The 25,270-nt window shown below is 39.1% G+C and overlaps 1 protein-coding gene across 4 annotated transcripts in view; it reads right to left on the reverse strand.

Moving 5' to 3' along the window:
• The window catches only part of EHBP1 (EH domain binding protein 1), a 276,734-nt gene that overhangs the window by 119,291 nt on the left and 132,173 nt on the right, over positions 1-25,270 (reverse strand). For all 4 annotated transcript variants that reach the window (XM_080997355.1, XM_080997356.1, XM_080997357.1 and 1 more), the window contains 2 exons: positions 810-988; positions 110-158 (listed from right to left, as the gene is read on the reverse strand). In XM_080997355.1, the coding sequence (XP_080853481.1) occupies positions 110-158; positions 810-988 (228 nt within the window). The remainder of the gene's footprint in view (positions 1-109; positions 159-809; positions 989-25,270) is intronic.

A 25,270-nucleotide genomic window follows, 5' to 3' on the forward strand; every position in this document is an offset into this window, starting at 1 on the left:
CAGTTATGACCTTACCAAACAACCTCACATCCACAAAATTAATAAAAACCTTCCGTGATCCAAAATTGTAGCTATATCTATTTTCTCCCTTCCCTCTAGCACTTCTTACCTTTTTGTTGTTCTCTTTAATATCTTGAGGATTCAGAGACTTGTAGTCGCTGAGGGGGAAAATGGCACAGTAGGTATGTAAAGTACTTGATAAAAGCAGCAGTTTTTAAAACAAACCACTATCTTAAAAAAAGAATTCAACATAAAACAGCATCAAACAGTAACTAGCAATTTCACTGCAATCCAATCAGCAAAACTAATAGTGTGGAAAATTAAAAGAATAAATACATAAATAAAAATATAGAGATTGCATGTTTCATTGCCTGAAGCTTTCCATCTAAAAAGAGAAGTTAAGGCAGGGACTTGAGGCTAGCTTTGACAACCAAATTTTCTATGAGGTAATCCTTCGTTGTCAGTACAATAGAGCTACAGGCTTATTTGTCTCATCTCATTTCAACACCAACACAATTTTCATAATAATCTTCAAGTCAGTTCTTTGTATAAGATTAGAAAGAAAAACATCCACACCAAAATCAAGTGAAAGAGAAATAGGAATGGTTTTGGGGAAAGTGTCAGAAACGCCATAAGGTATGGACATTTGTATATTTCTGCTGCACCTTGCAGGATAGCATTTTCAAAAAACTGAAATAGAAATGAAAGAGACATAATCCAGGAAATTAAAGTTGTATTTATTTTTGCCATGTTTATTTCACCATAATAAGAAAAAACTTCAAACACAAAGACAAAATGCTTCTACTTACATTAGGTCAGGCCTAAAGTGGTGTAATATTGCACAAAAGGATAACCCATTTCGCCAGGATGTAGTGAAATTGGTGATTTTCACTCCCCTATAGTTTTTTGTAACTTCTTTGCACCAAGCAAGCAGTGACTGACTAGCATTTGTCTTCCTCCCCAAAACAGGACTTGGTTTTGGGCTTGGCTGAAAAAAACAGGAAAAAAGCTAACATTATATAATGTAATGGAAGATGAGAAATCATTAATTGACCTGCCTAGACAATTTGCATCCTTTGATGTCAGTTTAGGTCCTTCAAAGCTGTCAGTTTACAATCATTGTAACTTGGAAAAAAGACACAAATCTCAAGTCATTATTTACAGACTTAGCCTTTGGCATTTGTCTCTGAAGGATGTGCTATACAGGATTCGAACGTTACAAAAAAGAACAGACCAACTGTACTGAGAGAAATACTAACATTAAGTGCTTAAAGACTTAAGGCACATTATTGCATAGTATGTAGTTATGTCACACATTCTTACAGAAGTTATTCAAAATTCAGTCTTGTAAAAACATCCTCATAAAGACATTTCACGTTTAATGAAGACAGTCAGCATTCCGATTATCCAAAAGCAAAACATATCAGGGTCAAAGTTGACCACAAGTTGAGAGTTCCTGCTCTGGAATAAAAAAATCAAATTCAGAATGTGAGTTGCTGTATGATGACAAACAGTTATAGGGACTTAAACTGGAATATGTTAGTAATAATTTTATTTTAAGACATTGGTATCTATTCTTTCAGTTCTCAGTATCTGAAAGGTAACTCCCCCCCCCTAGCTTTCACATAAAATATTTGTTAGTTTTTTTAAAAGCTTACAAATATTTCCTATCCGCATTTAAATGTGCAGGACTGTTCAGCTGGAATATATATGCAAACCTCTCAAGAACTAGTTCGACAAAAGGAAGGCATTCGTTCATGAACCTTAATGTGATCATTTAGCTTGGGGGGAGGTGTGTGTGTGGAATTCTCTAAGATAGATTCATACGATCTGAAGAGAAACCATAGTATTCCATAAGTGTACAGCAAGAATGCCAAGTACACAAGAGTTGTCAAATTCAGAGGTTAAAAAAAGTTGTTAGTACTTCTCAACAGCACACATTTACAAAGAAATAATCCTAACCAGCATGCCTAACTTTGAAAGACCAACGATGCCCTCCCTTGACTAAAGCATGCCAGTGCTAAGCAATTAAAACTGTCAACTGTCAACTGATTTATGCTTTTAGTGCTCATGGGCTGCTTACAGTCATTGTAACAGAAATACCACAAAGGTAATTTCTCATTTTTATTGACTGTTAGACTAATAAGCTGTGATTAAATAAACAAATTCACAGATAAGCAGAATGTTATTATCTAATTCATATACCCTTCAGCAGCACAGACATACAATGCCAAATAACTTGAAAAAATTGTATGTTGTCACTGCTTTCGGTTTTAATACTTGGATCTATGCCTACAGTAGTGATGGATGCTTAAGTGCAAGTAAAAGGTAAAACTGAAAGAAGAGTAAAAAGGTTTTTCTGGTGACAGACAAACTGTAGATTACAAACATTTGCAAACATTCACAAGCAAGTAAAGAGCAATGGAAAGTGTTAATTCCTGAAATACTTTAGGTGAAATCCAACATAGCGCTAAGTGAATGCTCCTTCAATGCAAGGGTTTCTGCATGCATAACAGAACACCACCCCTCTTTCCTCCTCCTGCACACCCCTTAAATCTAGGGGTTCTCTCAACCCTCTGGGTAAAGGTAAAGGATCCCTGGATGGTTAAGTCCAGTGAAAAGCGACTGGAAGAGCGGCGCTAATCTTGCTTTCAGGCCGAGGGAGTTGGCGTTTGTCCATGGACAGTTTTCCGGGTCATGTGGCCAGCAGGACTAAACCGCTTCTGTCTCAATGGGACACTGTGATGGAAACCAGAGCGCATGGAAATGCTGTTTACCTTCCTGTCACAGTGGTATCTGTTTATCTACTCACGTTGGTATGCTTTCAAACTGCTAGGTTGACAGGAGATGGGACAGAGCAACGGGAGCTCACCCTGTCGCGGGGATTTGAACCACCGACCTTTCAATCGGCAAGCCCAAGAGGCTCAGTGGTTTAGACCACAGAGCCACTGGCATCCCTAGAGTAGATTTGGGAAGGGTGTGGAGCATGCACGGGGAAGGAGACTGGGGGCAAGTCCCATTTTGCACGTGGAAATCTTTGTGCTAACAGAATGGATTACTTGAATACCACCCAGAATTTATTACATTTTTATCTCCACTTGCCCTTCAAAAATCTTAAGATGGTGTACATGCCCCCCACCCTTCTCTGTCTTCAAAAGATCACTATGAAATAGGTTAGGTTTTGAGCAAATGACTGATCCAATGCCACCCAGAAAATTTTGAAGCTGAGCAGGGATTCTGAACCAGTAGAGCCCAGGTCAAAATTTGATATAAATATGAAGCACACTAGCCAATAAAACACACTTTTGGTCACAGCCTAACCAGAGACTCAAGTAAAGTAAACCTTATTCAAACTGATGAGACCAGCAGTTCACTTCTAAACATACTGTATGGATATAAACCCCATGGATTACAATACAATGGCCATGTAATGGATTAGACTGAGGTGTAAATAACCTTAAACTAAAAAGATCTTGCCCAACTGAAGAATGGATTTGCTGGTCAATTTTATGAAGACTATATCTGGATCAAAATCTGTAATTATTGATGCAGTGTAAATATCAAAACCACTGTGTGAATTTTCACTTTTCCCTAATTCTGTTCTGTGCTGCGGTTCCCAGGTGTTGCTTCATTATTGTGATTCCCATCCACTCCCATAAACTACTTTTCTTTTCCAATTTAGCAAATGGACGATCCCACACAATTAGGGAACGTAATGATATTTCATCTGGCATGATATCACACAATTAAAAAACAAAGAAGAAACACACACAATCATATGCGATATCACTGGAGGCAAGTGAGGGCAATTAAAATGAGAATGTAAAGTTTTTCCACTCCTGAACATGTTTGCAAAAATTGCACAAGAAACCCTGCCAACAGTGCACATCCCTCTGGAATGTATAGCAGAAAGGCTATACATACTATAAGGAAGGTTAGCACAGAGGTTGAAAACCATTTTTCTCTTGAAAGCTGTATTCCATTGAGGGCAATCTACAAGCCAGCGGTGGAACCACTAATTTTTAGAAAATTTTAGACACAGGATTTAATCATACTGTGTATTACTTCAACAGTGATACATATATTAAATAGCCCTCAATTCAATGCTTTACAACTGCCACATTCCTGGGTACTCTGAATATATATTTAAAAAATATAAATACCACAAAAATGTGCATCTGTAAACAGATTTCCTCATAGAAGGCTTGGCAGTGGTGGGGGCGATGAGTGGGGATTTAAAGCTGGGTCTTAACCAAATCATAAGGAGTGGAGGAGATAGTGAATCAATGGGAAACTTTGTCCTGAAAGCCTAACTGAGAGAAATGAAACATAATCTTTAAACATGATGAACATCCATATTCTGCTACTCTTTTTCTTCAGTGCCATCACCTATTCACCTCCTTCCTTCTTTCCATCTCCCCCTTTTTCTTAAACTGCAAATCTAAGCTATGTAGGCGTAACCTAAGCTTTGTAGACGTACACAAGATCATACACAACATTTTAAAATCATAAACAGAAGTAGTTAAGAAGGCATTTGATCAAAGAGAGGTCCCAGCAGAGTCATCAAGCAAAGATTGTCCAAGTAATAAATACTGCTGCCATCTCATAAGCATTTATCAATGTGATTCTGAATTCACTAGGTAAAACTACAATAACAAGGGTGATTGACTCAATGGGATGGCAAACCTGTTCAATCACCCATCTCCTACTACCCTACTGAGAAAAACCCCACCCCACCCCGCCCTCTCACTATATGTACGGGTGTGCTGACTTCTGTTTCAGTGTATCTGAGGAAGTGTGCATGCACACAAAAGCTTATACTCAGAACATACTTAGTTGGTCTCTAAGGTGCTACTGGACAATTTTTTTATTCATTTTGACTGCGTCAGACCAACACGGCTACCTAGCTGAACTCACTAACAAGGTTATGGTCTTCTAGTCAGTTTGTTTTTAGCTGACTTTCAAAGGACTCATGGCCAAACTACTCTTCAAATGTCTTAATTGCAGGTGTCTAACATAAAGTAAACAATTTGCTTTTTTGATGATAACTAAAATTCAGGCAAGAAATTATTTAAATCAATATTACTTTGATCGAATGTAGGGTTTGCACATTTTCTGTAGAAATAAGCATCCTCTTATCAGAAATGAAACTATAAAAATACACTTCCCAATGGCAAACAAACAAACAAACAAACAAACAAACGATCTTCAACTGGTATTCCATGCTTAAACTTACATTTCAAACACAGTATGCAGGACAGACACTGCATTTTGTAATTATATATGTTATTAAGTTTCTGTCTAATAATGACAATATTCTGCACCAGTGTCCTTTGCTCCCTGGATTTAGCACCTTCAGTGTACTGAGAGGAGGAGAAATACCGATCAATGTACACATTATACCTCTGGTAAATTTACTGTTTATTTGTAGCAAAGGTAGCTAAAAGCAATCATGGTACACTAATGAAAATATGAATGGCAGCAAAGGGGAAAAAATGCTATGAAATCAATTTAAGAAAGGCAGGAGGAAAAGCCTAGTGTTAATTCTTAAAAAAAACAACAACCTGAGGAACATGTACGCTATTTTCTATTCTCAGAAACAGGTGTGCAAACAAAAGCAGCAGCACACCTTCTGGCATGTATTCTTTGCTAGATTAACAGGAACACAGCAAATGGAGAAAAGCAATTCTTGATAAATATTATCACAGACAGTGTCTGAAATTCTCTTTCTAGTACTTGCTTACATGGGACTCTAATTCAGCACTGCAAGATACAATAATACTGGGCTGCCTCAAGCAACCATTTATGCTCAGAACAAAGGCATGTGCAGACGGTGCGCCAGGTGTGCCCATGCATACCCCCTAATGTTTCAAAACAAGGGGGTCGTGGAGGAGAGGGGAGAGTATGGAACACAACTCAGTGACCTCAGATGCCAGGGCCAGGGGCGAGTGGCGCTGGTGTACATACAAAGGCAGAAGGGAGGAGGAAAGAAGGAGAGAGAGACACACAAGCAGAATAAAAAGGCTGGAATGGATCTGGAACAGATCTGTCGCTTCTGCCTGTATCTGTCTCTGGAAGTGGTAGTGGAGTGCTTGGCTCCAGCTCCCCCTTACTGCCACGGCTGGAGCCAAACACCCCACCACCGCTTCCAGAGATAGATGCTGGCAGAAGCTGCAATCCAACCCAGACTTTTTATTCTGTGTCTGTCTCTGTCTCATGGCTCTGTCTCTGCCCACGCTCCACTCACCACCTTTTTGGAAGAGAAATCTGTGGGGCAAGGGGCTCCTTCTGTGTCACACAAACAAGGAGTAGGGGGTGCATCCCGCCATTGGCTGTGTCAGTTAATTACAATGATGTGATTGAGGAATTGAAGTCCTGATGAGAAACAGCTCATATTCTTGGACAGGAAGACTAAGAAACCTTATTCTGTTTTAGTCAATTTGGGTTAGCTCATAATCTGGTTAAAGATAAAGATAAAGAAAACTGACTGTACTTGTGTATAAACCTGGTTATCACCACAACAACAAAAATGTATTTTGTGTCGCATTTTTAAGTTTGTATTTTTAAGTAAGGCTTAGGTATGAAGTTAAGTTTTAGTTTATTTAGTTTGCTTAATGAATAAAAATAATGTCCTTTATGATTATGACTATATATTAAATGTTCACTCTTATGAAATGTACTGCACATGTCTATGGTTCAGAATATGGCAAAATGATGGAGGAGGAACATTTTGGCCAAAGAAATATAACTTAACATGCTGCTATTATTTTCTGCCTTATGCACATCATTACAGTATTTTGCTTTGTATCTGGTAACCAATATCAATTATTGGCTGTTCATATTGTTTCATGTTATTCTTAATATTATTTTAAGGGGGGTGAGACAATAGACTTGCAACACTACAACCACAGAGGTGACAGATGGGCAAATCTCAACACCTGCTTATTGGCTTGAGAAAATGTTAACCATTCATTTAATGGAGCGAGCGAAATAACTTGCAGGACTCGGCTGTTGCCAAGAGCAGCTGAATTACTCTGAAATTTTCTCTCCCCTGGTGGGAGCCCCTAACCAGCTTAGTCCTCTGAGGCTCAGGGCAAGTATACCTGGCTGCCCCCCTTGCACAGACCGGCTTCCAGGTGCTGACCCACGGCCAGGTCTTTTTGTGGATTTCTCTCCCTGGAGAGGTGCATCTGCTTGCTTCATATTAACTTTCAGAAGGATCTTTAAAATATTCCTATTTCCCCAGGCATTTGATGGCTGAAAGACCATGGACTGTATTCTAAGGATATCATTCAATTGGTACAAGCATTTCTGGTTGCCCAATGGCACCAATTGTAAAATTTCTGGAAAATCTGAAGCTACATAATTTTTTTCCTCTGGGTTTTTTGTTGTTGTTGAAATGAATGTATTTTTTCAGACAAAAATTAACCAATATTTGTTTTTTATGTACATACTGAAAGCAATTTTGTTACTTTATCAACATATAGTGTGTTATGTATAACTTGGTTTAACACAGGATTATAAACAAACTGATTCCCCCCCCTAAAGTTTTTATTTCAGATGGAGCTACAAGCTGCTGAACTGTAAGAAACCTAGTGTCTCTTTGGTTTTGCTAGGTTATGAGGAGCAAGCAAAAAACATTAAAAACAGAACCCATCAATGTTAGAGTGAAACAAATTAACAAATCTTGTCTAGTCCTCCACAGTTTCAAGGTGACATAAAATGAGCTGAGAAAAAGAGGGGAAGGGAACAAACCTCAATGAACACTACTTGAAATTTAAATAGCCCCCTTTCCTTCAAATTTGTCATCTTATTTATCTTTGACTTCTAAAAGGACTGAAGGTTTGTCCCGAATGAAACAACCTTGTCCATTTTGTCAGTTTATTTTTAAATTTGGTGTATTTCCAAGCAGACCAGTTTCACATAGCATGCAGAAGATCAAGGAATCTAAAGCAGGTAAGAAGAGGAGTCAGAGTCTCTGTTGTGCAAAGGCCTTGCAACCCTGTTTCAGGAGGAACAGGCTATGCCAAATCCAGACACAGCAGCTTCTCTGGACAATTGAGGGGGCCTACACAACGTCCGGATGTCACATGTGGAGCCCTCTGAATACCGAAGGGATTGGCCCCCTGAAAAAAAAAAAAGATGGAGGGGCGCAAGGCGCCTTGTCCCTCAGGAGCCAGTGCCCTGGGCAGAATCCCAGACTGCATTCTATGACTGAAGGCCTGAAGATGTTCTGTACTCTGCAACATTTGAAAAGACCATTGCAACATCACACCCTTAATACAATCAAATGTAGAAGCGGTGCTATCATCACCTACACTTCTGGCTTTGAACTTTGAATTCAATGGATTTGTTGAATTGGATGGCAACAAAATTATGTTGTTCTTTATTTTCTCCCACTTTCAGTCCTCTGAAGCCTAGTCAAGGGGATAGAAAGAGGAAGAGGAAGTCCACAAGGCAACAAGGCACTGACTCCTCCTTCCTATCTTTTGACAATGAGGGAGAAATGCATTTTGCTCTTGCATTTGCGTTTAAAAGTTGTACTCTTAGTGTGCAACTCAGTATTTGCTTGTCTTCAGTGTACTGGAATTGTAATGATCTCAGACTTTGTACAATATGAAATCATTACATAAACATCTACTTGTTACACAGTTTTATAAATCATTTTGGGGGAGTAAGTATATGAACATCTTGACTTAAACATTTTTTTCATTATTCTAAATGAAAATCATTCTTTTAAAAAAAAAATCAGGAAGAAAGCATTTAAAAGAAAAACCGCCCAGTCCCTTTTGATTTTTCCCAGGCCTTTATATCACGAGCACTAATATGTGGCTTTTTCATGAAGTGCACAATGAATTATGCATTTATTTCTACTCATGTAGATTCTGTTCATAAGTTATAACAAGTGAGCAAGGGGAAGGCAGACCACATGATCCTTTATCCACATCAAATGTATTACATCTCTACAGCATATAATGTCTGGACAGTCCTAAATCACGCTGCTGAGAGTCTCCACCAGGCCTGGGGTGGGGCCTGACAGGCTTCATAAGGCCTGCTGCCGCCCGGCGGAGTACTGCTTGCATTCTTTTAAACAGTTTTTCAATTGTGTTTTTCAATTTCAATTTTTCAAATTGTTTTAAATGGTTTTAAATTTTTTTGGGGGGGAGGTATGTATTTTGTGTTTTTATTTTGTAATTTTAACTTGTGAACCACTCTAAGATCTGTAGGTATGGAGCAGTATATAAATTTAATTAATAAATACTACTATTACTACTACTACTAAATTCTTCAGTGATAAGAGTCAGGAAGACTAACATAATAACCATATTCATCAACAAATGGGGTAATTGTTTATTATATGTGCCGCTTGCCCCCAATACCCTGACACAGAAATATGGGAAACATCTGGTATCTTGACACAGACTTGAATGAGATAAAAGAATAAGAATGGGTTAGTGGGAGGAGAAGGTGAATGACAAATGACGAAAATGAGAAGTTCAATGAATGTGAAAAAAAGAGTCTGTCTGATTTTCTTCCTGTTTCTCAAATCAAGAGCAAGCTGGAAGGTTGTCTTCTTCACTGCTTTTACAACACACCTACTGCTGTCTCAGGGACAACTCATCCAAAATTGAAAGAATAGGGAAATGACTGATATGAAAATCAGAATATTTGCACATTTTGGTTAAATGGCTTGGTGCCAGACTTAGAATGTTTAGTGTCACTGGTATGTTGCTAGATGCATGTCAGAACAAATCAAATGAATATTTTCCTTTGCAATTTACAATTATTTGTATCTCAACAAATTTAATGAGCAATACCATATTTACTCAAATCTAATGTTCACCTTTTCTGGCCAAATGGCATTGCAAAAAATTAAGGTGCACATTAGATTTGATGGCACATTTAAATTCACCAGCAAATACTTTCTTTGGTTTCAAGGTTCTGAAAATTGAGCTGTGCATTAGATTTGATGGTGCACTAAACTCAAGTAAATACAATATTATCAAAAAATGAATTATGAACGAGAATGCAGTTAATCCAAAAGTTCAACTGTATATAAGGTGTTAATGCAGGTCTTCTTTTGAAAAATGCCCCAATAAGTAGCGATTCTTCCCTGTTCTAATTAAAGTTTCTATTTCTAAAGTTTCAGCATAATTATAACAACAGCTGTGAGTGTGTGTTTTATTTAAAAAAACATACCTTGGTACTTTATTTTTTGCATTTAAGTGTCATTGTTAATGTAAATGCTTATGTAATTCTACTTTTGCATAAGATGACATTTTGCTTATGTTAATTCACATCCTTAGGCATCACAATCCTAAAAGGAATCAATAATTAGGTGCAACACTGGGGTGAAATATCTCTTGCTTCCTGTTATTTGGTGGTTGGAAGATTGGTTAATGCTAGCAGTCTATAGATGGGCAGCTTTCTACAGGCGGCAACAGGATGGAAAATTCTGGCAAAGCAGAAATTGGCAAAGCCAAGAAAGATTTAAAATTTAATGCATGCTATGCACTGAAAGAAAATCATATACATAGATGGTATTTAACCCCGAGCAGATTAGCTAAGCTGTACGAATCTGAATCTGATGCGTGTTGGAAATGCAATCCAAAGTAGAAGGAATACTTTTTAATACATGGTGGGCATGCAAAATAGTTAACGAGTATTGGGAAATGATATACAAAGAGATGGAAGAAATGTTTGTTGTTGTTTTTTTAAATCCCACAAAAACAGAGCATTCCTTTTGGGAATGGTGCAGAAGGAGGTATCCAGGTGTCGGGGGGGGGGGAATGCATATACAGTGGTGCCTTGCAAGACGAAATTAATCCGTTCGGCGAGTCTCTTCGTCTTGCAGTTTTTTCGTCTTGCGAAGCACGGCTATTAGCGGCTTAGCGGCTATTAGTGGCTTAGCGGCTTTATGAAAAAGGAAACAAACTCGCAAGAACTCGAAAGACGTTTCGTCTTGCGAAGCAAGCCCATAGGGAAATTCGTCTTGCGGAATGACTCAAAAAACGGAAAACTCTTTCGTCTAGCGAGTTTTTCGTCTTGCGAGGCATTCGTCTTGCGGGGCACCACTGTATGCAGCTACTCTTCTTGCTCTCTTATTCTGCTGCTAACTCATTCTATCATTCTAAGTTGCCATTCCTCCTTCTTAAGGACCTCTCTCGCCCACCATTTTTGGGCTAACAAAATCCAAGCTGCTGTAGCTGCATATATGAGTTTATTGTCATAATAAAAATTTGGGTAGCAGATCCCATATTAATTTATGAAGCCTGGTCCTCATGATTATACAACCCATGCCCTTTATATTTGAAGTGACTATCTGTGCTCAGATACCTAGATTACTTTCTCTCTTGTTACTTATTTCCTGTTACTTTTTTAGTATGTTCCAGTGATGTATGTGCTCATATATTGTCTTTCTGTGTTGAGTACTTGTGTACGTTCTTCCTGTCTAAAATGCATTTAATACCTCCAGACAAGCTTCCCATTATAAACCTTATTTTATGATTTGATTGACTTACTATTCCATTTCTATCCCACCTTTTGTCCAAGGTGTTGTAAATGGGTTTCCTCTTCACAACAACCCTGAAAGGTAGCTTAGGCTAAGAGACTGTGACCGATCCGAGGGCATCCAGTGAGCCTCATGGCCGATCTGGGAATCTGAAGCCTGGTCTCCTAGCTCCTGATCCAATGCTCTAACCACCACATCACATTCATAAACTGCCTCTACATTTCTACAAGTCTACAATAGTGTCCTCAGTTGCATACTGCTATTCCTTAATGTTCTCAACGTAATATAAATCATTTGTAACTGATGTGTCCGTTTAGCTTGGAAACAGTTTGTTACCAGGAGGTAGTAGATGGCAATGAAGATTAACCACAAAGCTTGGTATTTCAACACTGCAAAACAAAACTGGCTGAAGATTCACACCAAAGATTCCTGGAACTCCAATGAACAATGTTCTGGGATTGCCATGTACTAATTACTTTGTGGTTAAAAAAAAGTGTGAAAGGAGGCTGCCACTGAGCAACTAATCCCTTGATAGCTTGCAATGTGTGTGTGTATGTGTGGAAGGGGAGGCAGGAAGGAATATCGGCAGAATGCAGAATTTTGGGGGTCAAAAACTTTGCATTCACATGGAGCACCTTTCTCATCACTTTGAACTCTTAGACTGGCCATCTAGCAGTCAGAGCATCTATTCTGTACTGCAGAACACACACAGGGGGAAAAATGTCTGCATGTGTCTGCATATATGACAGCTCTTTGATTTTCTGAGCTATGTTCAGTGTTCTACCTATTCCTGCATATAAGAGCTTTGTTAGGGCTTTTTTGAGGTTGGGCTTTGTGCACAGATTGGTAAACAAACCATTCAGATAAAAGATTAAAGCAAGAGGGTTGCACAGAATCCTTTTGCCCAAGCAGTTATTGCTGCAGTGATGTGAAGGATGCTACAAACATGGCAGCTGACATGGGTGCAGTGATTGCAATTAAAGCTACCTATTTCTGTTTTTTTATTATTACATGTTTATTCTGCCCTTCCTCCAAGGACCTCAGAGCCCTGCACTTGGTTCCCTCCCCAAATCCTATAAGACCTACATGAGGCAGGTTCAGCTGAGAGATGGTAACTGGCGAAGGCCACCCAACCAACTTTGTGGTTCAGCCCTAATCCTAATCTAATGAAACACCACACCAGCTCTCCTAAATGAGTTGCCAATAAAAGCTGGAGATTTATATACAGGTACAAAAACTTGAGTATTTGTGGTTTTTAAACATTAAAAGTGTTGCACTACTTCTACTGCTTATTTGCCCCAGAATGAGATGACCCGCCTTTATTGAATTAAAGGTCCAACTTTATTAACTTGTGTAAGCATCCACAATGAACCTAACTGCTTAACAGCCAACAACTCAGTCAGTTTGGGCACATCTGTTGCTAAGGGAGAGATTATCCTGCTGTCAGGCTTGCTCAGGTAACTCTCTCTCCAGCACAAAGCATTTAGAGCAGAAAAAGACCCTGCTCCATGTTTTCCACTACCCACACACCTGGGTTTACTGGGGAATATCTCAGGCAGTCAGTGAGCCTTGAGGATTAGTGAGGCCAACAGGACCAAAGGGTGGTCCCTGTCCCAGATCCAAGCTTGTAAACTAGAAAAGATTGATTAATATAAGTCAACCTTCACCATTTTGTTGCATTGGGATATTCACCAGTGAGCGTGAGCATGAGCATGCCAGATGTGACCAAATCATGCAAATAAAAAATGATAAATTACCCCTTGCAAGTTACTCCCACAGCAATAGGAGGCAAGCAAGATTCATCTACCCAGGCCAATTCCTATACTCAGGAACAGGAAATCCCCCCAATCCCCCTTTTTGGCCTCCGAAGGTGATCAGCTGTGCAGAGGGTACACAGGAGAGTGGGCTTCTGCTGAAAAGTGCATGTAAGCATGCAATGCCACCCTAAATAAGCAAGAATACACTTGTTGCCCATGTGCTCTTCCACATTATACAGATAATCCATGCCTTGTGCTCCATTCCCCCAAGGTGGCAGAAGCAAAGCAGCACTAGTGGGGTGCACAGAGGGAAAGGTGCTATTTTTCCATTGCAATTCTGAAATTTAATTCAACTAATAGCTATCTGTTGAGCCAACAGTTAATGCCCCCCTGAAAACACACACAGACATGCTCCCAAACACTACATATGCATTCTTCTATCTAAACTGGCTACATGCCCAGTTTAAGAGGCCTGACACACTTTCTCTAGGAACTGCAAAATCTCCTACATATATTTGTGATTAAGCTTGTTGCCTGGACTTGCAAAAATACACACATTTCCTGGTAAATAAAAGATCATAGGTCTACAGTAATTTTCTAGTTTGTATGCTGCTGTATCTGCGTTCTTAGAAAACACACACAGTTATCGAAACATGCTGCATAAAAATTGCCTCACTAATTTCAGTTGAATTGTCTTCCAAGAAAGAGCTTTGGGTACCTTTTATTATGATTAAAATTTGGTGCAACTGCAGTTTAGTAAAAACTTGTACACCAAAAGCTCTTTAACAAAATTTTGGGACCATTACTAATCAAGAAATCAACTTCTGAGAAATCAGAGCAATTCTCTACTTACAATAAAATGGGGGGGGGGGATGCTTGGTAGCTGTGTGGTTGTAATGTAGTAGTAATCTAAAATTTTTTATTTTTTTAAAAAAATCTATCAAAAAACCCATAAATCAAGCAGCTAAACTTTAATGCCACATGTTAGCTTATTAGCTATCTCACAATGGTTAAAAACTGTCAAAACATTTTACAGCTCAATTATAATTACTAGTCAAGTCTAAGCATGTAGTGTGTGGGTGTTAGCCACATCACAAGTGATGCAAATGCAAAACTCAGCCCTACACTGTTTCAATCAGCATATATACAGATATTGAATCAAGATGTGTACTTGAACAAGTTTACGATCCTGAACATAAACCTGGTGTTTCTTAATTCAGATTTGATCTAATGTATTTTGCTTAATTGTGCATACAGAAAACCATACAACTCTTTTTAAACTATAAGTTCCAATATAATAAAAAAAAGCTTTACTTCTAGAGGAGTACATACACTTAGATGCTTTATTTGATAAACAAAAATGTTGGGATGGGTTTTTAATAAGTATCAAGGGAGCAACTCTGTACCTATCTATATATTTACTATGCAAGAGGTCACATGCCATTAAATATTTAAAAACAATTGTGGCCTTTATTGCCTTAGAGCAGCCTTCTCCAGTTTGGTGCCCTTCAGCATGGCTGTGCTGACTGGATGGGGCTGAAGGGTGTTCTAGTTCACCATACTGAGAAAGACTGCACTGGCTGTCAATTAGTTTCTCGGACCAATTCAAAGTGCCGGTTTTGACCTATAAAGCCTTAAATGGCTCAGGACCACAATACCTCAAGGATTGACCCAGACCCTGCAATCATCTTCTGAGACTCTTTGTGCACCTCCTCCACAGGAGGTCCAGCGGGAGCAACACCAGAATGGGCCTTTTCTGCAGGGGCTCCCTGTTTGTGGGACGCTCTCTCCAGGGAGGCCTGCCCGGCACCTTTGTTCATATCTTCAAGTGCCAGACAAAAACATTCCTCTTCTCCCAGGCCTTTGGCCAATCAAACCATCTATGGCCTTTTAAACTGTGTGTGGAGGTACTGTTTTTGCTTGTTACTGTGCTATGTATTTTTGTGTTTTTATATTGTAAACCACCCTGTGATACTTTGATGAAGAGTGGGATAGAAATTTAATAAATAAAAAAATAAAAATAAAAGCATGGCATGTGTGTGAACCTGTTTCCTTCCTAATGTAAATAAATAAAGCAGATAAAAATCAAGGCTGTTGTTTTGTGTACACAACTTTTTGGATATACAGAGAGCTGACTGCTCACTGAAGGAAGAAGGGAACCTGGGGACTGTGGGTATGCCATGTGTGCATCAAAACACCTGTTAAGCTCATGAAGCAAAACCGGCACAGCTGGTTTTTAGAATTTAGTGCCAGAGGTTCATTTACTTTGTGCAGTAAAAGTTTAAAAGATATTCTAAGGCTGCAGTACCTGTACTCAGTTACCAAACAGACATGTGCAAGATTGTATGATTAATAATAGTTGAAGTATGACTAAATTGTGCAAAACTGCTGCATTTTAATAAAACTGGTGCAATTTTTGAAACAGGGCTTCAACACTTGTTGCGGTCAAGTCAATCAATAATCTGTGAGTTGTGAAAAGTTCTGCACACAGAAAATATGTTTTTGTTTCTTTCTCTTTCTCTATAAGGTTGCTGTTGGACTCAAGATCCTGCCTTTCAGTTCCAGTGAAAGGCTCCGTAAAGCCCTTATTGCACTTATGCCCAAATCGAGTAATGAAACCTCAAAGATTTGTCAAAAATAAATCCACAGGACAAACAACTACCCTTGGGCTTCCTCAAAAGTTAGTCAACTGCTTACTTGGAAGTATGTTCACTATGTCCCCAAGTAAACATGCACATGATTGCAGCCTAGGTTCTACCCAAAATGCACGTCCATACAATGAGACCTGTGACATGGATAATATTTAAGCAACCACGACATAGTATGTGGCCATTAGCATCTACCCTCATAGCTACATGATTTCCTGGCTCTGAGGCAGGCAGCTGATGCAGGTTGGAGAAATGTTGTATCTACATTAAATCTGAGCATGACATCATGGACACACCATATATAAAATAATAATAATAATAATAAATTTTATTTATATCCCGCCCTCCCCAGCCAAAGCCGGGCTCAGGGCGGCTAACAACAATAAAACAGTATAAAAGTATAGCATAAACAACACTCTAAAATCATTCATTATAAAATTAATTAATTCAGGCCACTGGCAACTATTGGGCCAGAGCTCCGCGAAGATTGCCGAGGGAGGGAGTCAGGCTGTGCCCTGGCCAAAGGCCTGGTGGAAGAGCTCTGTCTTGCAGGCCCTGCGGAAAGATGTCAAATCCTGCAGGGCCCTGGTCTCTTGTGACAGAGCGTTCCACCAAATCGGAGCCACAGCCGAAAAAGCCCTGGCTCTAGTTGAGGCCAGCCTAACTTCTCTGTGGCCTGGGACCTTCAAGATGTTTTTATTTGAAGACCGTAAGTTTCTCTGTGGGGCATACCAGGAGAGGCGGTCCCGTAGGTACGAGGGTCCTAGGCCGTATAGGGCTTTAAAGGTTAAAACCAGCACCTTAAACCTGATCCTGTACTCCACCGGGAGCCAGTGCAGCTGGTGTAGCACCGGGTGAATGTGATCTCGCAGCGAAGACCCCGTAAGGAGTCTCGCTGCAGCATTCTGCACCCGCTGGAGTTTCTGGGTCAGTCTCAAGGGCAGCCCCATGTAGAGCGAGTTACAATAATCCAGTCTGGAGGTGACCGTCGCGTGGATCACAGTGGCTAGGTCAGGGCGAGAGAGGTAAGGAGCCAACTGCTTAGCTTGGCGGAGATGGAAAAGAACATATTTGTAACATAGGGTTCATCCAGACTGGCTTTTGTGCTGTGTTTCTAGGCAAAGATAAAGATTTCAAAGCTCTGTGTCTGAGTGTTTGTTTGTTTTGTTCCGACACTTTTTCTTGGAAAACCTGTGTTTTACCACTGAACCAGAGCAAACAGCAACTGGGTTTTCTTTGGATTGCTGTTAATTTACTAATGCTTGATTCTAAAGCAACAGCAAAGCTAGTCTGGGATAGATAAAGCAAGCCACTGTATCCTCCTTTGAATCTCTTCATGATTCTGCATCTGCTAAATTCATGTGAAAGCAGAAGGTCCTGGTTTTTTCAGGAGGGAGCTTATTCCCTTTTTTTGACCCAAGTCTTGAAATCCAGATAGTTGTTTTTTACTTTTTTAAAAAATGCAGTTTAATATTGGTTTAATATTGGTTAGAAAAATGTGAAAAAAGCCTGATAGACAGCTTAAGAAAGGTTTAGGCTGGTGTCTGGAAGTACACTCCATTGATTTCCTTGCAATTGTTTTGGTTCCCATGAGACTTAATATCAATGAAGTGTGGATAGGATTGGAGTCTTAGAGTCAAAACCTAAGTAAACCTTATTTACTTCAATGGGTCTTTAAACACTTTGAAGTTATATTCTCTGATGCACCAATTATAATGCAAGATTATACATGTTAAACAGGACAAGCGTAGCCTTAGGCACTTAATATATTAAGGTCACAATCTTATGGACACTTATCTGGGAGTTAGGCCAGGGCAAGGGTGTATAAGAGTGCACTGTATTTCTTAGAAGTAAAAGCGACTACAATACAAAACATCAGAAAACTAACTGAAAAATGGAAACAATTTGCTAAATATTCTAACAAACGTATATGAACTCATTTTTTTATGAATGAAAGCTTATTATAATTAAAAGAATGAACAGATGCACATAGCATAAAATAAATTTTATGTGAATGCGATGGGACAACTTTCAGTATCAGAAATAGTCTAAAGTTTCTGCACTGCAAATAATGTTACATTAATTTGTCAAAAATATCATGAAATAAACTCATACCATGATTAAACAAAAAATTAAAAACCCACCCTAGTTATTTCTCAGGTGCAAGGTAACTCCCTCCTCCCACTTTGTCTTATGAGGCATATTCAGGAAAAATCCCTATGATTGGTTCTAGTAATTTTTCCAAAATATTTAATTAATATATATAAATATTTATTAATATAATTAATAAATATTTTTCAAATTATAAAAAGAGTGATCTTTGTCTCCTATTGTTTATTATAAAGGTGAACACAAATCTTAAAGTCACGTGACATATTAATGCAATTTTAAAAAGGAAACCACTGCTAATTAAAGTCATTCCCAAAACATAGCATTCAGATCTCTCTACCTGGAATATTTCAGGCTTTATTTTCTCATGTACTTCCTCAGAAAAACTTATTCTCTTTAAGAAAAAAAAATGTCACCCACATATAGACGCTTTAGGCAACTGTGCATCAAGAATCCTCCCACGTTCAACGTCGGCTACATCTGTTGCTCTTTCCCATTGTTGAAAATTCCATCCTTAATCCTATTTGACTTTATTCATGCAAAGGTCATCCTGAATTCAACAAATGGAGGAGCGATAGCAAGCACACTGTTGAACATGGGCTAAATAATTCTGTTGTAGAACATGCAGCTAGCTAACATGCTGGAATTATCTCAGAACCATTTGGTTTTATTATGCTGGCTTGCCAACCCTCAAAACTGAACTGCTGAAGAAAACAGGAAGATTTTCTGTCTGGCATTACACACAAATAAATAATACTCCTTCTAAAACACTGATTAATTTTGTAGTTTTCATTGCAAGATTTTCCCTTCCCACCCCCCCACCCCAAGAAGGACTGTGTTGCCAATGACTACTGGTAACTGCACAAAAAAAGAAGGAGGCTATTAAGATTAGAGATGATTAACTATTTTACTTGGATTTCAATTACAGATCAGGCCCAACTCCCTTGCTTGCCACTTCCCACTACGCATATGTAACTAGTTAATTATACTTTTTAAAAAAACGACAATCCCAAACCTACCCCCAAGTCATTGCACCGGCTAGCTTGACTTGGTTAATTCATTATTACATTGAGTCATTCAGAAAACAGACTGGCACAAAGAACTCAAGATTTTAGAGATGACACCATAAACTGTAAAATACTGGATGGCAGGGGTGCCAACTTGAATAAAATATTGGGGGGGGGGAGGTAAGCCCCATATAAATTGAATATAAGACATGGTGCGCAAACACCATGCGAATGGCAATGCCTATTCACCTGGCTCCTATACTGGGTGGTATTTGGTGCTTTTTCTCTTTGCCTTCATTGCACATATAGGTTTCTTTTGGTAAATGTGTACTCAGCCAAAACAAAAGAAGAAAAAACCAGAGAATTGCAAAAAAAAAAAACCACTTCCAAAAAAACCCAAAATAGTAAGAGAGTTTAAATCTATAGGTGTTTTTTGTTTTTTAGAATGAAAGGATCAATCAATGTATTGAGGTTAATTTTATTTTTTTGTTTAATTTTACTAATATGCCCATAACTGATTTTGACTTTTTAAAAAACATGTGTTTTACTCAAGTCAAAAAGCACCTGCCATTTATTAAGGAAAAAGATAATGTAATTCTGGTGCTTATTATTTTATTTTAAAAACAAGCAGAAAATAAACACTGTTCGCTTTCTCCCTGAGTTAAACACTCTGAAACACAGCATATGCAAACACAGTGAACTGTATATATTAGCTATGAAAGAATACTGGAAGCAATCAAGTTTTTCATTCAACCTGTTTTTGTCTAAGACCATGTAGCACTGCTGCTGTGTAACATTCGGCACATGTTGTCTGAACAGCAGAGTTTAGGGATAAGATGGACAACTGAATCGTTGTAAACAGCATATTTAATCTTCCAGTTTCTTTACCATATCAACTCACATACTTCCAAATCTTTCATTTGGATTCCAACACAAAGCTTGACAAACACAAGCTTCATAATTTCAGATCCACCCATGTACGCTGAAGCCACCCACATATTTTCAATAAATTAGAGGCAAAATAATCCCATGTCATTTTAAGATACATCCAAAAGGAGCCACCTACTATCCTGTCGTATACTCTCAAAAGCAACTCATAATATGACCCAGAGATCTGCTTTTTAAAAATACCCCTACTGGTATTCCCAAGGCCTTTGGTCATAAGTAACCCTTATGACCCAGGAATGTCCATCAGTCAATATGTTATACTAATCCTGAGTGCTAGTCATTGTACGTCCTATTTTAATTGCTGCTGCACAAAATTTGGCCACCTTGTATGTTATAACTGGATTATTATCTAGGAGCAGCAGAGTGGCAAGAAACTGTTCAGAACTTCCCGTATATTTCTGGAGCATTGGCAGAATAGGGTCAAAGTGTAAATTTCTATAAAACAAGCACTGGAGAAGCACGTAGTCTACAGTTTCAATTTGACCATCCAACAGGATGGAAATAATTTGTATCATCTGATTTTTGTATAATATCTACAAAGCACTACAAAGTACACAGAACTATTTTATAATGTTCATAGATATTAAAAGAGATTAAGGCTGCAATTGTAATCCCACTTACTTTGGAATAAGCCACACTGAAATCAGTTGGACTTATTTCTAAGTAGATGTGGTTAGGATTGCAGTTTAACCTGTTATGACATTCACAGTTTTTCTTAATTATTGTTTTACTAACTAAATTTAGCATTACAAAATAACAGGAGGGGGCGCAGCTTAATGGCAGATCCCATGCTTTGCACACAAAAATTCTGGCATCTCCAGATAGGACTGGAAGAGACTACTGTCTGAAACCTGAAGATGACTCACTTGGTAGGGCAAAAGATTCCTGCCTCGCAGGCGGGTTGGACTAGATTAGCCTTGTGGTCCCTTCTAACTCTACAATTCTATGATTCTATGAAATGTGAAAAAACGGCTGCTAGTCAAAGTAGATGGCCCACTAGACTGTGCATAAAGCAGCTTCCTAGTATCTGATCTTATTAGAACAAGAGAAGAACCAGCAAATTGTAAGTCTTAGGCTGACCCCTCTGCATGTTCCAAGGGCAGAATAGCTGACGTTCTCGATGAAAGTCTAGATGAGGAATCCTTGGAAAGCAAACTGTAAGATAGCAAGCCTTTGAGAGCAGTGTGAATTTTAAACGAGTTGTCTACATTGATTTTCCTTAAGTCCCATCCACTAATCTAATTGTCTCTAATTTATAATTTAATGTAACAGCAATGCAGCAATCAGTGGAGAAAGCAGCAGCCTGAGACACAATTGCTAAAAACTATATTTCAGTGAAATAAACTGCTCTAATGGAATTTAGGTTTAAATATTCAGAATACTCAGCTACATGTGTAAGCATGAAGGATTTGCCATGTTAAATGACCACCTTTAATTTGTGAAATTATAGGAAGCCCAAAGTCTTGTTTCTTGTGACAACTTTATAAACTACCGTAATATTACTTTTAAGCCAGGGACATTTAAATTTTGAATTGATCATGGATGCTACAAATGTTGATAGCTGAAAGAAATATTGGGGACTCTGATTTACACCTTATCTGATGAGTCTTTGGTCTTCTCTTTGGCCTTTCTAGGTTTCTAGGACCTCACCTACATTATTGCTGTCCTGGTATACAGAAAATATATAAGCACTGAAAGTGTCTAGCCGAAAACCTTGGGCTATCCACCAATCTTAGGTAAAACTGAATAGATAGAGAAGCAGAAGACTACTGTTTCCAAGTTGCTACCCACAACACAGTTAATTATGCTTTTGTCCTAATTTGAAGGCGGCTTTGAGAGAAGCAGACCCATACATTAAAAAACTAACAAACTACTACTGAAACTTGTTGACCAAATGTTGCCACACTAATGTATCAGAGTTATATTTATCAAAGCAATGAATTAAACAGCTCATAAATGGAGGTTAAAATTATCTCTGCCCTTTTTTTAGGACATGAAGCTCATACATTCTACTGGTAAATTTATATCGGTAGACTGCATTATACAGTACTGTAAAACTATTTTGAATCGACACAATCCCTCTCCCATTTCCATATGTGCTGGTCACATCTGCCTTTCACACATTCTTCTAAAACTATTACCAGGCAAGGAGTTTTGATTAAACCACAACCTGGTTCTAATGAGGCTGTATATTTTTAAAAGGCAGACTTGTAAGCAAGCATGCTGGTCTTATTTTTAATCCAAAAGAACTATTGATCTACAACTAACATTAAGAATCGCTTAAGATATCTCATTCATTATGCTGGATGCACATTTTAGAGCAAAAAGTGAAACTAAAAATCAGTAATAAACCAATTGCTTTAGCATAATGTTTAAAAGAGAAGCTCCAATTTTGTTTTAAACATTTGAAAACAGAACAGCTCCAGAGGATCTCAGAACAGGAAAATACACCAGACAAAGGTCTGTGGAGATCTACACAAGGAGCTCTATACATGCAAGAAAAAATGTAAAGCTCAGAACCTGAAGAGGAACAAAGTGTTCTATATGTACTATGAGGAGTAGTGTGAGAATTACTTCTGAGAAGCAGGCAGGGCTTGTACTCGCTTGGTGGGCTGGCAGTGAGTAAGCAAAGAAAGCAATGCCCCGAAACCATTGTTGCCTTCTGCAGCTCAGGAACAGGCAGAAGCCCAAGGAGAAGAATTTCATACATCGGTTGGAACTCAGGGGTTACAGTCTGCTAGTTTGGGTATATGATGTTGGAAAGGGCACAGCACTTTTTCTATTGGCAGACTAGGATAAGCAGGACTGAACAAAGGGGAAGGAAACTTGGTGCCCTGCAGCCATGGTTAGACCACAAAACCTGGTGTTGCACTATCTGGAATGAACCAACGTTTTGGCTTAATGTTACGTCCTTGTCACGCCCACTACACCGCTGCTACCCAGAGCTAAGCCATGGTTTGTCTGAGCACTACTTCCAAACACAGGCATATTGTTTGTCTCACTCTGAACAAACCACAAGGTGCAGGCAAATTCTAATCAAGAAGATCAATTGTCACATCTTTCAGTAACTTGAATAAAAATGCATGAGCTGGTAGATTCCTGCATTGCAGGGGGTTGGATTAGAAGACCCTCAGGGGTCCCTTCCAATTCTACAATTTTATGATTCTAGTAAAAAGCAGTAGGGGTGTCTGATCTGGCCCCAACAGTGCACACCTTAGTTATATCCTCTTTAGATTACTGTAACATGTCCTATGTGGGGCTACCTTTGGAAAGTGCTCAGAAACTTCAGCTGGCTCAAAGAGCTGTTGCAGATTGTTGACTGGAGCTGGTTATAGGGAGCGGACGACTCCCTGGCTGGAACAGTTCCGCTGGCTATTGGTCTGTTTCCATGCACAATTCAAAGTGCTGGCTATGACCTATAAAGCCCTACATGGCTTAGGTCCAAGCTATCTGAAGACCATTTTCCTCATAAAACCTGTTCAGGTTCTGAGATCCTTGGGGAAGGTCCTTCTCACAGTGCTGCCACCTTCACAGGAACACTTACTACAGATGCAGTAGAGGGTCTTCTCAGTGGCTGCTCCATGTGACGTTAACATATGAGAGTGCTGAAGAGGAAATAGTTAAACAGGTTACCCAATCAGAACCCAGGGGGGTGGAGTCAGAGGGACTATAAAACCAGCTCTGGGAGGGGCGAAGGGGGAGTTCGTTGGGAGTTGGGTGGTTGGTTGGAGTGGGAGTGAATGGGGATAGAGTCTGTGGGTAGGTTGAGTTAGTGTAGCGAAATAAGCTGAGTCAGGAACAGTTAGGAGCTAGGAAGACAAGTTAATATCTGAGAGGTGGTTTAATGAGTGAGAGCGGGAAGCGGAAGTTATAGGTCTGGATAGGCAGCCCATGATTGTAATTGATTGAGACCGTTTATGAAACCACACGCTTGTTAAACTGCAATAAATAAACAAAAGTTTATATTCCAACTTAACCCTGACTGGATTCAGTATTTTACCAGGTAGGGCTTGGGTGGTGGCAGCGAGAAATAAAGTGGTGGCACCGGGATCAATAGACGGTGAAATGTCCGGGGACCCTGTGTGATTACCACACTCCCAGACTTTGGAACTTCCCTGCTAGAGAAATTAGACTGACTCCCTCTTTGTTTTCCTTCCACTGGTGACATTATTGTTTCAACAGGCTTTTGGGAAGTGTCTGTTTTTAAGGAAAGGACTGATGCTGTGATATGTTTATGGTAATTATCTGTATGTTTTAACAGGATATCTATAGCCATACCTCGGGCTGAATGTGCTTCAGGTTGAGTGTGTTCGAGTTGCGGTCCGTGGCAACCCGGAAGAAACGGAGCGTGTTACTTCTGGGTTTCACCACTCGCGCATGCGGAGATGCTCAAAATGACATCACACGCATGCGCGGAAGCAGCAAAATGTGACTTGCACACACGCAGACGTGCCATTGCAGCTTACATTGCGTTCAGGATGTGAACGGGGCTCCGGAACGGATCCTGTTTGCATCCCAAGGTACCACTGTTTATCTATATCTATCTATCTACTGATTTTTTTCTATGCTTTTATCTGTAAACCACCTTGAGTCTCTGTCACGAAAAAAGTTTGAATATATATATAACAATAATAGTAGTAATAATAATAATAATAATAGCAGTAGTAGTAGTAGTAGACGACTCTGGGGCCACTAAGCTTTTGATTGACAAGTTATTTTATACTGCTCTCTAAAAGAAGTATAACTTGGTTCTCTGCATCCACAGTAGGTACCATTTGTTCTGAGCTGGTGTCAACAGAGTCTACCTAACATTTTGCAATAGTATCAGGGTAAGCATTAGTATTTCCAAATATAAGCTGCACAGAGTTATTATGTGCTTATATCTAATCAACGTCATCAGACTCTAGGGCAAAGTCTTGGTTAGTAAATCTTAATTTGTCAAAAGTATAGTGTCCTAAGGATGCAGTGAATATATAAGCTAGACAAAACTGCAGCACGGGTTTGCAAACTATCCCTAAACAAAAGAACACTTCCGTTTGCTAAAACATGATGTCAGTTTACACCCTGACACATATTCATTGAAGAAGGGGCTCTTTCTGTTCCATTGCTGTTTGCTTCCTGCAGTGTACAACACAATTCATTCTTCTTCTCCTCCCCTCCCCATTACAGGCTGTTCTGTAATTAGTAACATCATCATGTTTTTCTTTTTCCACAATATTATTCTCTTCCTAAACACATAATCACTTCATTCAGAAAAAGCTGTTGCAAGTAAACCAACTGTTGTGTAGT

Source organism: Podarcis pityusensis, assembly GCF_964106645.2.
Source record: "Podarcis pityusensis genome assembly, chromosome: 3".
Lineage (NCBI taxonomy): Eukaryota > Metazoa > Chordata > Lepidosauria > Squamata > Lacertidae > Podarcis > Podarcis pityusensis.